We start from the raw sequence: 13,196 nt of genomic DNA on the forward strand, positions 1-13,196 counted from the left end.
AAAATTATAATTGATGAGAATTTTTATAAAATTCGTTCAATTTCGATACTAGACCTATGCAATAAAAAATGAGGTTACTATAAAAATGTTTAATTTCATGACATAAAAATATTGCAAAATAGCACTTATGATATATCAAATTAAAGCTTAAAATTTACTGAAAATGACTATATACAGGGTTCATCTCTATTCTTAATACAAAATAAACGGTTGCCTGTTATAGCAAGTTGTGATTGATTTTAAAATATGTAAAAGTGCAAGACAATTTGATGACATAAAATTATTTTAAAATAGTACTTGTGATACATCAATTTAAAGCTTAAAGTCTAACAAAAATGACTATATTAACGTTTCATTGATGTTCTTGATACCAGATGATTGGTTGTGGATCGCAACAAACAGTGTCATTGTCCTGTATCAAGTACCCAATTTAGGAACGTAAAAAATGTTTGATAATAAAAGTTTCCCGAATAAATCGGCAATTTCCTCCGCAACAATCGAATAACTTTTGAGCGATAGTGTATATCGAAACAACGTCGGTATAAAATCGTTATTGCGGCCGGGTAGAACAACGTTGCCAGACGATTTACTTGAAAATTCCACTAATCTGAGGATTTTAAACTTATTCCAGTTGTTGTTTCTCTTTTTCATCTTCGTTTCCCTTTTATCTAGCTGTTTCGATACGGAGTGAAAATAATTTCAGTGATGTAACCCGAGTCCCTGAAAGGGGATTTTCCTCGCGTTTGTTTTCCGTCTCTCGATATTGAATTCGAGTGGCTCTCAATAGCGGTGTATGACATTACGTAAGCATCGACAGAGACGTTCGATTCGAATAAATCGTATAGAAATCGGACAGAATTTTATTTTTCTGTCGTTCCGTTTGACTGTTGAATCTACACTATTCGGTGAGATGGGAAATTGTTGTAGATGTGTAAGGAAAACGATGACTAAATTGAAAATTGAAGATTTGAAGTGGAAATGGAAAACAGAAATTGGAAGCGAGGAAATGGAAAATAGAAAACGGGGGTGGAGAGATGGAAACCGTAAGAGGGAAAATGGAAAATGGGAAAATAGAAAATGAGAGTGGAGGGATGAAAATTAGAAGCGGGGAAATGGAAAATAGAAAATGCTGGTGGAGGGATGGAAACCGGAAGTGGGTAAATGGGAAATGGAAAAATAGAAAATGGGGAAATAGAAAATCATGGTGGGGGGTGGAAATTTGGGAAATGGAAAGGTTGGAAAATTGAAATGGAAAATGGAAAATTGTGTCATATTTTTAGATAATGGTATTTCTTTTTCCAAACTAAGAAATTTTCTAATATTCAATATCTAATAATTTCCTTTTGAAATTTCCTTTTTCGTGTCAATGATACCAACTGAATAACGTTACCCAAATATCCGAAAGTAAATGCCAGAATTTTCAAGAAACTTCACTGAAACCGAGAATGCCATTAATTAGGTCAGCGTAAAAATGAATTTTCTTTTCCTACGGATAATGATCAGTCACATAATTGTCGAAGGTGAACACCTTGTCCCCGTTTGGCGGTATGAAATCGCGCGTGCTGAGAGAGAAAAAAATACAAGAACCGAGCATCACTGGGTTCTCGTTAAAGCATGGTTATGCCTGCATAAAAAGGACGATGCCCATTGTGTTCCTTCCTTTTTCCGTGGTTCGGTCGTATCGGCATCCCGGGTCTATGCACATCGCACAGCTTTTTCCCTCTTCTATTTTCGCGTAATAGAAGGGGTGGCTTGCTTACGCCATCGACTAATGTTCACTAACCGAAATGCCAACGTTTTCTTCCTTCCGTTCTCTATTTTTCACTCCTCTCACACGCCATCGTTTTTCTCTGCTAGCTGAATCTTCGATTCCACCCCCGTTCCCCCTCGTCTCTTTCATACTGATCCTACTCCACTGTAATACCTCGACCCAGTATCTCGCGTTACTACGATCATCTTTCTTAATCAACGCCCGACGAAATCGCGGGCCGAATTAAGGGTATCTCGTAAGTCCATGCACACGTACCTAGCCAACCCTTCCGGCGTTTCACAGTAATTATCTCCAAGTGGCACGTCTTGTAATTGCACGAAATTGCACGGCCCTGACAGCGCCGGGGACGTTAACAGTGTTCCTTTTAAACGCGACTCCCTTGCCACCGGTCACGCGATTTATAAATCATAAAAATATGATAAGAGGCGACTTAATTATAAGTAATTTCAATATGATTGGTCGGTCGCTGTGTGCCGCAGCGTTCAAACATCGGTAATCGTGCACGTGATATCGAGTGAGTGATTAACCGAACGCGTTAATTACCTATTTGCATCTATTTCGAATTTTTAATTTTCGAAAATTTCCGAATTACTTATAATTAAATCCCCTCTTACCTTTTCATTTTACCTTTTATGCAAATAGGTAATTAACGCGTTCGGTTAATCACTCACTCGATATCGCGTGCGAAGTCACCGATGTTTGACCGACCAATCGTATTGAACATTTGATTTCAAAGGCTATTTTTTTTATTCATTGTCGTTTTATTTCGAGACATCGAATGTCTAATAATAACTCGAAGAGATATTCACTCGTATAATAATTTCCTCCGCCGAACAAACGCACGAAATAATGGGTTCATTTAAAACCGAGAACAACTCCCATAAAACTTTCCGCGTTCCGTGTACCCCGCAATTTATACCGTGGAAAAATGTTCAAACGCAGCAGTTCTTAGATAACGCATTGGCAAACTTACTTTCGTTTCCTGTTCAACTTCCGAAAATGCTGGATTTCGTACAATTTCGGTATGTATGAAAAATCCCGCGAAACGGTACACGGCAATAACAGTGGATTAATTGCACGGTGAAGTTTCAAATTCAATTTAGCTGCGGTTTCGAAGCAGCGAAACTTTTGGATTAAAAATGTAGAATTATTTCAGTCGCGAGTATGTAAACGATTCGAGGAGAATATGAGGGAATAATTATTGGATTTGATATGTATTTAGGATAAATTAATTAAACAAATATTTGTATGTGTTTAAATTGATAATTGTAAATTGAAAATGGAAAATCAGAAATGGCCAATATAAAGTGGGAAAAAAGGAACTGGGAAACGGCCAAGGTAAAATGGTGGGGGAGTAAATAGGAAATTGGAAATGGAATAATATTAAAATTATTAATGGCCAAGATAAAATGATAGTGGGGGAGTGAATAGGAAATTGGAAATGGAATAATATTAAAATTATTAATGTCCAAGGTAAAATTATGGTGGGGGAGTAAATAGGAAATTGGAAATGGAATAATATTAAAATTATTATTTCCTTTTTCTAATTTTTGTATTGCTTATATAAAAAGCACTTCTATTTATATTAAAAGAATCTCGAATAATTATACCTCTGCAAGTTCTCCAAATTCATAGGTGTTACATTAATTAGCTTCATAAATAAGAGCGCTATACCCTTTTCATTAACACATTGTATAGCACTGTGCAAACAAGCGTGTCTAATATAGCACATTGTAATAAACCCCTTGCTTTGTAACGTAGAGTCAGATTCTCATTACAGTCCAACTTGTATGCCAGTGAAATTTTAATTTTGATTCTGACTGCAATTCATGCAACTGACAATGAGAATTGTCAAATATATGTCAATTATTTAGCATTCACTATTACCTCCAAAAAGGTGCAATAGAAAAAATGAACATTGCTAATAGGAACATTGTTAAATTATAAAATGAAAAATTTAACTTACTATCAGCAAGCAATAAAATCTAATTCGCTAAGAGGAAACTCTAATTGCATTGCACAAAACGAACAGCAACCACTGAGGGAAACCGACAAAAAAAAGGAAACGGATAACAATGCAGAGTTGCAGAACGTTGTTCTGTTTGTTCTATTAATTAAACAACGTATATATACGACTGGACTTGGACAGAATACACGACCATCCGTTATGCCCGTTAATTTCTATAATGTCCATGCCAGCAGCGAATACGAAACATGGTCGCACGCGAGGCTGCTAAAACGAAATTTGAGTAGCGAATAAAGTTGCAGATGTGTAATGCTGATGCAAACTACAAAATCACGTAATCTCTTTGGCATTGGTAGCTGGTAGGAAAATTTGCATTCTAACCGGATTCGCAAAATTACACGGCAGTTCAATCGGAAACGAGGAATCGAACGGGGTATAATTCTTCTTCAACCAGGTGGTCAATTATTATTTATCGTTTAGCGATTTCATATTCCTCGAGGGGTAATATCGAATTTAATTAGACAGCGATGCGTTCTGGAAATGATTCAGTGATGCCTGTAGGACATGATAATTTAATTAATATCGATTGGTATCATTTATATCAATGGAAGGTGATTTTTGGCAGGAAAGGGTTGCTTTGTTATTGAGAATTTAACGAGAGAATTATTCGGAAGAATAAACAAGCACAGATTGATGTTTTATAAATTTTTAAGTAGCAGATTTAATTATTAAATAAATTGATAAATTTATTAGTAATTAAAATTTATATTAATATTATCAAAATTAGGATTATAACAAAATTTATGTAAAATTAAAATATGTAATTCTATTATTAAATTTGTAATTTTTTATTAAAAGGAAACTCATTGTATATTATTTGTTTAATTATTTTTTAGGCAGTTGTCAGGGAGCTAAACAGACTGGGAATGTTAGTGGATCTTTCTCATGTCTCAACAAGAACAATGAGGGCGGCCCTGCAGACGACGAGGGCACCGGTGATTTTCTCTCACAGTGCTGCCAGGGCACTCTGCAATTCCACTAGAAACGTGCCAGACGACGTGCTTAGAAATCTGGTGAGTTTCAGTGCAACCGCATCGACACGGAAAACTTAGTAGTATGGAAATGCGATAGGATAGCATGGGATGGTTAAACCGATTCCAATGTTCGATCAGACGAATGTTATGCACTTCCGTTTCTATGAATCTCTGCTATGCAACCGCGTAGCTTCTTATTGAGTTTCAACCTTTTCTACTTGAAATTCCAATAATATACAAAATACGAGAACTCCGATGCGACGAAAATTTAAATAATTTCATTTTAATACTGAATTTTGTTAACAAAATATTCTTTCCTTTAAATTAGGAAGAAACCCTTCAAATTTATTATTTTTTATTAAGAAATCAGTGAAAATTCATTGACGATAAAATATTTCCATAAATAGTTGAAATTTCCCCATCGAATATGTTTCTTCCCCAATTTCGTCGTTGTAAAGGGTTTTACAACAACGTTGTTAATTCAGCGAAAATGACGGCCCTCACAGCTAAAAAGGAGAGAGAAAATACATCACTTTGAAGGTAAACACTCGAGCAGATAAAATTGTTAGCGAACATTTATGATGTAATCCATGCTTAACCCAGTGGCCAGCAACATCCCTTTTTGGGTCGCTCGATAAATTTTAACGTTTTACTTGCACTTCTCTGCCCGTTGCATCGAACGTTACTAGAATAGCATTAACTTTAATCCTTTCACGGAACAACACGCCGCGACTTCATTTCGTTCAATAACAAATAACAAATTTAATATAAATAAACACAGAATGTATCGAAAATTAATGCGATTATTGAATTTCATTATTAAGCTTATGTTATAAATACCGGCACTGATGTGAAACAGTATACAATAGAGATTGAAAATCTAATATATAAAGCGCAAAGACGTCCGTCCGTGTCATTTTTCAACTTAAAAACTTCTAGGATTAGATATACAATGGAACAAAACGGCTTTCGGCGATCAAAATTCTGTAACTTCGGTTCTATTGAAAATATTCTAATGAAATTTTGGGAAGTTTTTGTCTACAATATGGTACTTAAATTGTAACAATATAAATCATATTGAACTACAGGGTGTAAAAATATTCATGTATAAAGAGTAGCGCGTTTAATATCTTTCACTTGTTAGACATATCTTATGTTATTTATTTATGTTAATTACTGTAAGAGAAACACATCTAATTAAAAAATGACAAGACACGTGTTATTAGAATATATTTATTTATATTTATTATGATCTATACCAAATCATTCGGGAAAACAGTTTCAGCAGTTAGAAAGATTTGTCATGTAAGTACCTTGTTTCAATCAGATTTTATTATTTAATAAACAGTTGTTAGGAAGGTCTTGCTAAGACTAGCTCAAAACCGTTGCGTTTGTGCATCTAAGTGGTCGGAGTCAAAAGTTACAGAGGTTTCAATTTTTCTGTGGAAAGTCTATGGGTCGCGAATTTTAGTTTAGGGTCCCTGGCACCCCGGGTGCCATAATATCGGTATGCAGCGTCACCGGTGCACCGGGGTCCCTAATGCCCCAAGATGATATTGCGTCGGTATGATTTTTTTTTTTTTACGTGGTGGAAATCTTCGACAAGATGCCTCCAACCCCCCTGAGGAGGGGCCGGAGGTAGTGGGTATTTTTACCCATTAAAACCACCACAGTGGCCTGCACTGCACTAGGGTTAGAGGAGAGCCCCAGCCCCGGCCACCTGCGGCCCTGCTTCTAACTCGCAGGGCCGCGATCTATATTGGCACCCGCCCCTCCCTGGTCCTTCTCTATCCTTTACACACCTGCTTTCCTTACATGCCTGCAACCCTTACATCCCTCCATCCCTGTCATATCTAGATAATATATATTTAACCATCGGATGACGGACCATGGAGAGAGATCTGATTTTAATATCCCTGTACATATTTTATGATTCTGTTTCACGATTGACCCAGGCTCCGCTGTTAAAACATTAATACGAATTCTAAATTAATTCCGTAATTAAAATTCTGCCCAACTGTTTAATTTATTAAAAAAAAGAAAACTGAAGCTTCAAGGGAAAAGACGTAAAATACACAGAAACATCACTGGCAATAAATCTTTCATTACACGTTCCCATATAAACAGATGCATTTCTTCGTATATATTTGAATATGAAATCTCATATCCGCAAAATGTACACTGTCCTTTGACTACGGCTGCATATGATGTCCTAGGATGTCCGACAAGGTGTACCAAGCAAATATGGAAATTGTAAAACGACAGATACATCATCGTTCACTCAACTGTTCAGAAATTCTCAGCGAAAGGAAAATTTATAAAATTAACCCTTGAAAAATGAAATTCCGATCAGAGCACTCTGCCCAGGGGTGAACTGGAAGTGGGTAGAATAGGGGCCCTAACTTAAATTATTATATCTAGGCTACAACACGAACCTTCCAATTCGATCAGAATCCTTTTCTTATTCAAAATTAAAATATTCAATGGAACGATCCAGCGAATAGGAATGAATCGTACAAAGTATACAGGGGCGATCGAGGCAAGGGTATCGGGCGGTTGAGAAACGAGGAAAATTCGAAACGAGTTCGACTAACAGATATACATTTTCCGGGCAAAAAGTACGTGTTCAACGCGGCGTGGAATTTTCACCGGGAATAATGGCAGGGGAGAGGGGAAAAAAAAGAGAAGTCACAGGGGATACAGAGCACGGGTTGTATAAAATAATATACGAGCTAGGTCAATGAGGCTAGCAAAAAATAGTTCTGCAGAGAATTCTGTAGGATTAAATTGGGATCGCAATAGGGGAGACTGCATGATTTATCCGACACAGGTCGACCGACCAATGAGAACGTACAATCTGTTTTAAAACGCTCGCCGTCTACTATAAACACACGGGTAGAAACAATTATCGAAATATTTACGAGCCACAGACGAGTTCAACTTTCCTCCCACGAGCCAGTAATATTCCAACGGTGGAGAGGAGGAGAAAAAAAAAAAAATCTGGACGAAGAATAAATCAAGGAAGAAAGTGCGGATCCAACTTCACCGGGCGAAGAGGATTCAGTGGTCCCGATGGAACGAAGCTTACACAACTATTCGATTCGTAACCGGCGTCGAATCAACGACATAACACCGGATAAACTAAGTGGTTAATCCTGGCGTGCGAGGCTCGATTAAAATTTAATCCTATCCAGACCCTCCGCCTGCCAATCACTGACGACCAAATGACAATTACTCTCCGACGATGCTTCCAATTAATCTATGGGATTAAACTCGATGCCGAGGACAATGCTGAGAAATGCCTTAAAATTTCATTTGATAATGTATTGGGGAAATGTCGGATTGATTTTTCTGAATGACACTCGGGTTGTGTTACAATGTTTTTAAGGGGTGGGTTGGTGTAACTAGATAGGGGGTAAGATGGGCTTGGACTCTCAAAAAATGGGGATTGGTCTAGTATTCTAATATTCTAATATCCCAGTATTCTGGTATTATCATAATTTTCTAATAGGTATTCTAATATTCCAGTGTCTTAGTGTTCTGGCATTCTAATATTTTAGTATTCTAATATTTTAGTATCCTAATATTTTAGTATTCTAATATTCTAATATCTTAAAGTTCTAATATTCGAATACCCAAGTATTCTAATATTCTAATATCTTAAAGTTCTAATATTCGAATACCCAAGTATTCTAATATTCTAATATCCTAAAGTTCTAATATTCGAATACCCAAGTATTCTAATATTCTAATACTCGAGTATCCTAATATTCTAATATACTAATATTTTAACATCCTAATGTCCTAATATTTTAATACTCGAATACCCGAATATTCTAATATCCTAATATCCTACAATTTGAAGATTCTCACCCCTCAAAATCACCCCAATTACACCGATACCTGATCGATCAATATTGATCAACACTTTATCGATAATACTAATTATCCAAAGGGCCGTTTAAAGGGCCAGGTGAAACGAAGAATTTCGTGTTTGCCTCATCGTCACAATCAATACCAACTTGATCACGAGGATGCTACAAGGGGATGAGTTACACCAATCAGAGGCCGAACGATGGGGCTGTCTGGTAACATGTTATTAGCTGTGCCACACTGCTGCCCCAATTAACGTTGGCTACCTCGTAGTTTAAGTCGGCTCAGGTATCGACTAGACAGACGAGCATTGTCTCACCCCGATTGGCGCATTCAGTAATTTTCGATCGAAGACAGAGATAAAGAACAGCTGATAAGACTGGGTACACACTGAGCATTGGCTCCGATCATTCGGAACCAACTGGGAAAGATAAAGATCGTCTACTACCCTATAGATCATTTAGATCTTTATCCAGATTTTGGCGCTGATCGATCGGTCAAGATCAATTGTATTTTATAGAAGAACTTAAAAAAATTTATTATAACAAATGAATTAAAACTACGTCAATTTCGACCCACCATTCTGTCTCAAAATTATCTGATACTGATGAAATTTTAATGGAAATAGAATGACAAAAATTTGTTACCTGGGAACGTTGACCAATTATTAATGTTACTCGGAATAATTTAATCCAACCAGGTGTTCAATTTAAATTTGCAATTGCATGGACGGAACAAGGGGTACAATTTTTCAATGGGATTTCGACCGGATATCGTGGACAATGAATGTTTCATGGAATTCTGAATCAATCGTTTGAAAATCCTAGCTAGCGAGAAACATGATTTATTGTAGTTGGAGATATTAAAATTTCAATGCAGAACCGGTACCGTTCCAGTGAAATTGCATTCCCACAGACTAACTTTACGATTTCTTCGAATTTTATTGGCGAATACTTTAAGAGCTAACATGAGGAATAGATAGGAGGGATTTTTTTTCCGAATTCTTTTTCTTTTAATCTATCCACGATTGATAAGAGTAAGCAGGTAATAAAAGTACGATGACGTTTGGCAGGAGATAAGGAATTTCTACGAACGAACAGAATCATAAACTCGAAAGCGGTGCATGAAACGCGTGCAGGAGGAAAATGAAATGAGGAGGAACTTCAACTGACCCCTTTACCAGCCATAAGGCTGGCATAAACATAAAAGCGAGTGGGAACAGATGATTCTAATGGCATCCGTAGTCGCTTCCGCTTGTCTTTCGAAAAACGGCTCTAGACAAAATCAATATGCTACGAATGCGCGGTTGCTTTGAGCAAGAGGCTCGCTCATCGAATTTCAATGTACGTCTTCCACTTGCATATATCCTGAAATTGCAAATTTTCTTTCCAACCTTTCTGAAAAGTTATGAGGGTCGGTGTAGTTTGGATCACCTCCTCCCTTAAAATTTCAACCTGCTCCCCTCACTTATGGCAGTTCAAATATTATATTTTCCCAAATTTTAAAAAGAGACCTGATGTTTTCAAATTTGCCACTTTTCATCAAATTTAAATTAAAATTGCTTAATTATTAGCGTTAAAATTATGTAACAATTATCTTCTGCTCAGAATAATTGAAATAATTCTCGATTAATTTAATAATTACAATTTGTTTTGTCGAATTTTACAAATTCTTCCTGCTAGATTGTTGTACAAATGATCTGGGATCTTGAAGAACGATTTTAATACGAAAGTAAAGACCAACCATAAATCATTAGCCCTGCGAAACCGTTCCCACCAGAATATACATTTTCCATGTGAATTTGGTATTCAAATTATCTGAACTTGCAAGAATTATTCTCGTAAACGTAACAGCAAGTGTTTACAACGAATTTCGAAATTATACATACAAATTTGTCTGACTAACGAAGTAGCAAAAAAAGGATTTTCTTTCACAATTTTCAATAACTTGAAAAAAAGAATACATGGTTATTAACACCTTTCCTAAAAATATGAAAAAAATTTAATATAATACATTTTTTACAATTCTCTTTCGAACAAGAAATATTTGCGCGAAGGATAATTAATTTTCTTTTCATGGTCACCCTTCTTGGGGCTCTCTCCCTGGTCCGCGGTCCGATATTTTCTTACTCTTTTTGGAAAAGGGTCAATCATCGTACAGGGGTGAACAACTGTATACGTCGGCGTATATTTATATTCTTATAAAAAGAAATTAACTTCCCCATCAGCAGTAAGAAAAATTTTTCTCCATCCTTGAAACAATTTGTTCCCTTTTCATGATTCTCATGAACTTTTACCAACCAAGTTTCTCCTCATAATTTTCTAAGCGACCTCTGCAAAAAGCCAGCAACAAGAAGAATTTTTTTTTAAAAGCACAATGGAAAGCGCAAATTCAATGGGTCCATGCATTCCCAGGAAATGAAATACCCGTTTTATTCAGCTCGACACAATTTTACAATTGCTTTTCTTCCCGCGACTAACATTTCACTGGTACACAACCTTCAGGATCGGTATCTGAAGTTAATGCATCTGTTCGCAGGCTAAAAACGGCGGAGTGGCGATGGTTCCATTTTATACATACTTCATAACGTGCAACAGCACGGCCACCATAAAAGACGTCATTGGTACGTAAGATTAAACAAGAATTATCTAATTATTGCAGCGTGGAAAAGAGAAATAAATAAAATAAACTGTAATCGTTCCGTTCGTGGTATTAAACTTTTCTTTATTAAAAAACGAACGTCCATTTGGAAATCGATCGTTCGACGAAAAGAAATTATTCATGAAAAGGTATCTCATTAATTTCCCCCTCCCTGTTTACGTTAATAACGATACGGAATTAATTAATTACGCCACGATTGCCTAAAAACTTACAATTATCCAAATGAATATTTATAAAGCGATAGGAATGAGTCGTTTTCGTTCGCGATACGCGGATCAATCTAAAATGCAAAATACCGATATATAATTCTTAATAATACCCGAATAAAATGAAATATTCTTTTTTCGTTGAAATATTATTTTCTCCCTGATACTTATAAAACACGCGCATTGGAACATTCGAACGTAACGATTTCGTTTCTTTCATTTTATTCGATCGTCATCAATTAACGCCTCGACCTAATTAAACACGTGCATACACGTACAGAGGGACGTTATTTTATTCACAGCGAAAAACGGTAACGCGATGCTGTTTGGATATAATAAAATCAACATTTAAACCCGCACCGCACGAACGAGTTTATTAAGTGACCATGCTGTTTCAGCACACATCAATCACATTCGAAAGGTGGCTGGGATCGATCACGTTGGAATAGGAGCTGGATTCGACGGGATAAATTTGTAATTATCTTTCGAGTGTCCACGGTACATCGTTCGCATTCAGAGAATAATCATTATCGATGCTTGCATACCATTTCATCGTTGTAATGAAGTTTCCAATCGTCTCAACCACACACTTAGGGATTAATCGAAAGTGTAAATCGTAAAAATCGTTCGTCACAGCTGATTCAAACGAATTATTTTTTTTTTTTCGCTCCTTTTTATTCTCTGGATGTTATCGTGAGTAGAATGAGAACCAGGTTATCATTGTTAATGCACGATTTTTTAGTACACCTACCGGATTGGAGGACGTTTCGAGGTATCCACAACTGTTGGCCACCCTACTCGAGGATCCAACATGGACCGAGGAGGATATTAAAAAATTAGCTGGCCTCAATTTGCTGAGGGTATTTGCTAAAGTCGAGCAGGTGAGCTATACTGGACCAATTAATTACTGATCGCCTTTGTGAACTAGGTTTAACGTAATTGAAACACGGAACGAGATGAGTTAATTGGAGCTAGGTTGTTAAATAATTTGAAGAAAGTTTCGAAGGAATTTGCACGACTTTTACAGACAGTTACCGAGAGAGGGAAAACGATGGGTGACTGTAGTCACTCTTGATATGCTATGAGTAATTAGTAAGGGGTGGCTGTAGGCGTTCTTAGTAGGCTTTGAATACTTAGCACTGGGAGGATATATTCACCCTACTTTTGTGTTCTGAATACTTAGCAATGGGGGCTTACACTCACCCAAATTGTATATTCTGAATGCTTAGCAGTGGGTGCCTACACGTACCCAAATTTTATATTCTGAATCCTTAACAATGGGTGCCTATACTCACCTTAGTTATCTACATTGAATCCTTAGTAATGAGGGTCTATACTCGTCCAAATTTTATATTTTGGAAACCTAGCAATGGGTGCTTATACTCTTCCTAACAATCCACTTTGAATCCTTAGCAATGGGTGCCTATATTCACCCTAGTTATCTATATTGAATCTTCAGCAATGAAGGCTTACCCTCACCCAAATTTTATATTTTGAAAACCTAGCAATGGGTGCCTATACTCATCCTAACAATCCACTTTGAATCCTTAGCAATGGGTGCCCACACTCACCCTAGTTATCTACATTGAATCCTCAGCAATGAAGGCTTACACTCACCCAAATTTTATATTTTGGAAACCTAGCAATGGGTGCTTAAACTTACCCTAACAATTTACTTTGAATCC

The 13,196-nt window shown here is 36.6% G+C and overlaps 1 protein-coding gene and 1 long non-coding RNA gene across 4 annotated transcripts in view; one reads left to right on the top strand and one right to left on the bottom strand.

Moving 5' to 3' along the window:
- The window catches only part of LOC114873873 (dipeptidase 1-like), a 135,062-nt gene that overhangs the window by 118,232 nt on the left and 3,634 nt on the right, over window positions 1–13,196 (top strand). For all 3 annotated transcript variants that reach the window (XM_046287310.1, XM_046287311.1, XM_029182633.2), the window contains 4 exons: window positions 4,634–4,810; window positions 11,183–11,267; window positions 11,910–11,985; window positions 12,254–12,392. In XM_046287310.1, coding sequence (XP_046143266.1) covers window positions 4,634–4,810; window positions 11,183–11,267; window positions 11,910–11,985; window positions 12,254–12,392 — 477 coding nt within the window. The remainder of the gene's footprint in view (window positions 1–4,633; window positions 4,811–11,182; window positions 11,268–11,909; window positions 11,986–12,253; window positions 12,393–13,196) is intronic.
- Window positions 1–13,196, bottom strand: part of LOC114873876 — a 122,562-nt gene that overhangs the window by 90,117 nt on the left and 19,249 nt on the right. The window lies entirely within an intron of this gene.

Source organism: Osmia bicornis, chromosome 10 (assembly GCF_907164935.1).
Source record: "Osmia bicornis bicornis chromosome 10, iOsmBic2.1, whole genome shotgun sequence".
NCBI classification, from domain to species: domain Eukaryota; kingdom Metazoa; phylum Arthropoda; class Insecta; order Hymenoptera; family Megachilidae; genus Osmia; species Osmia bicornis.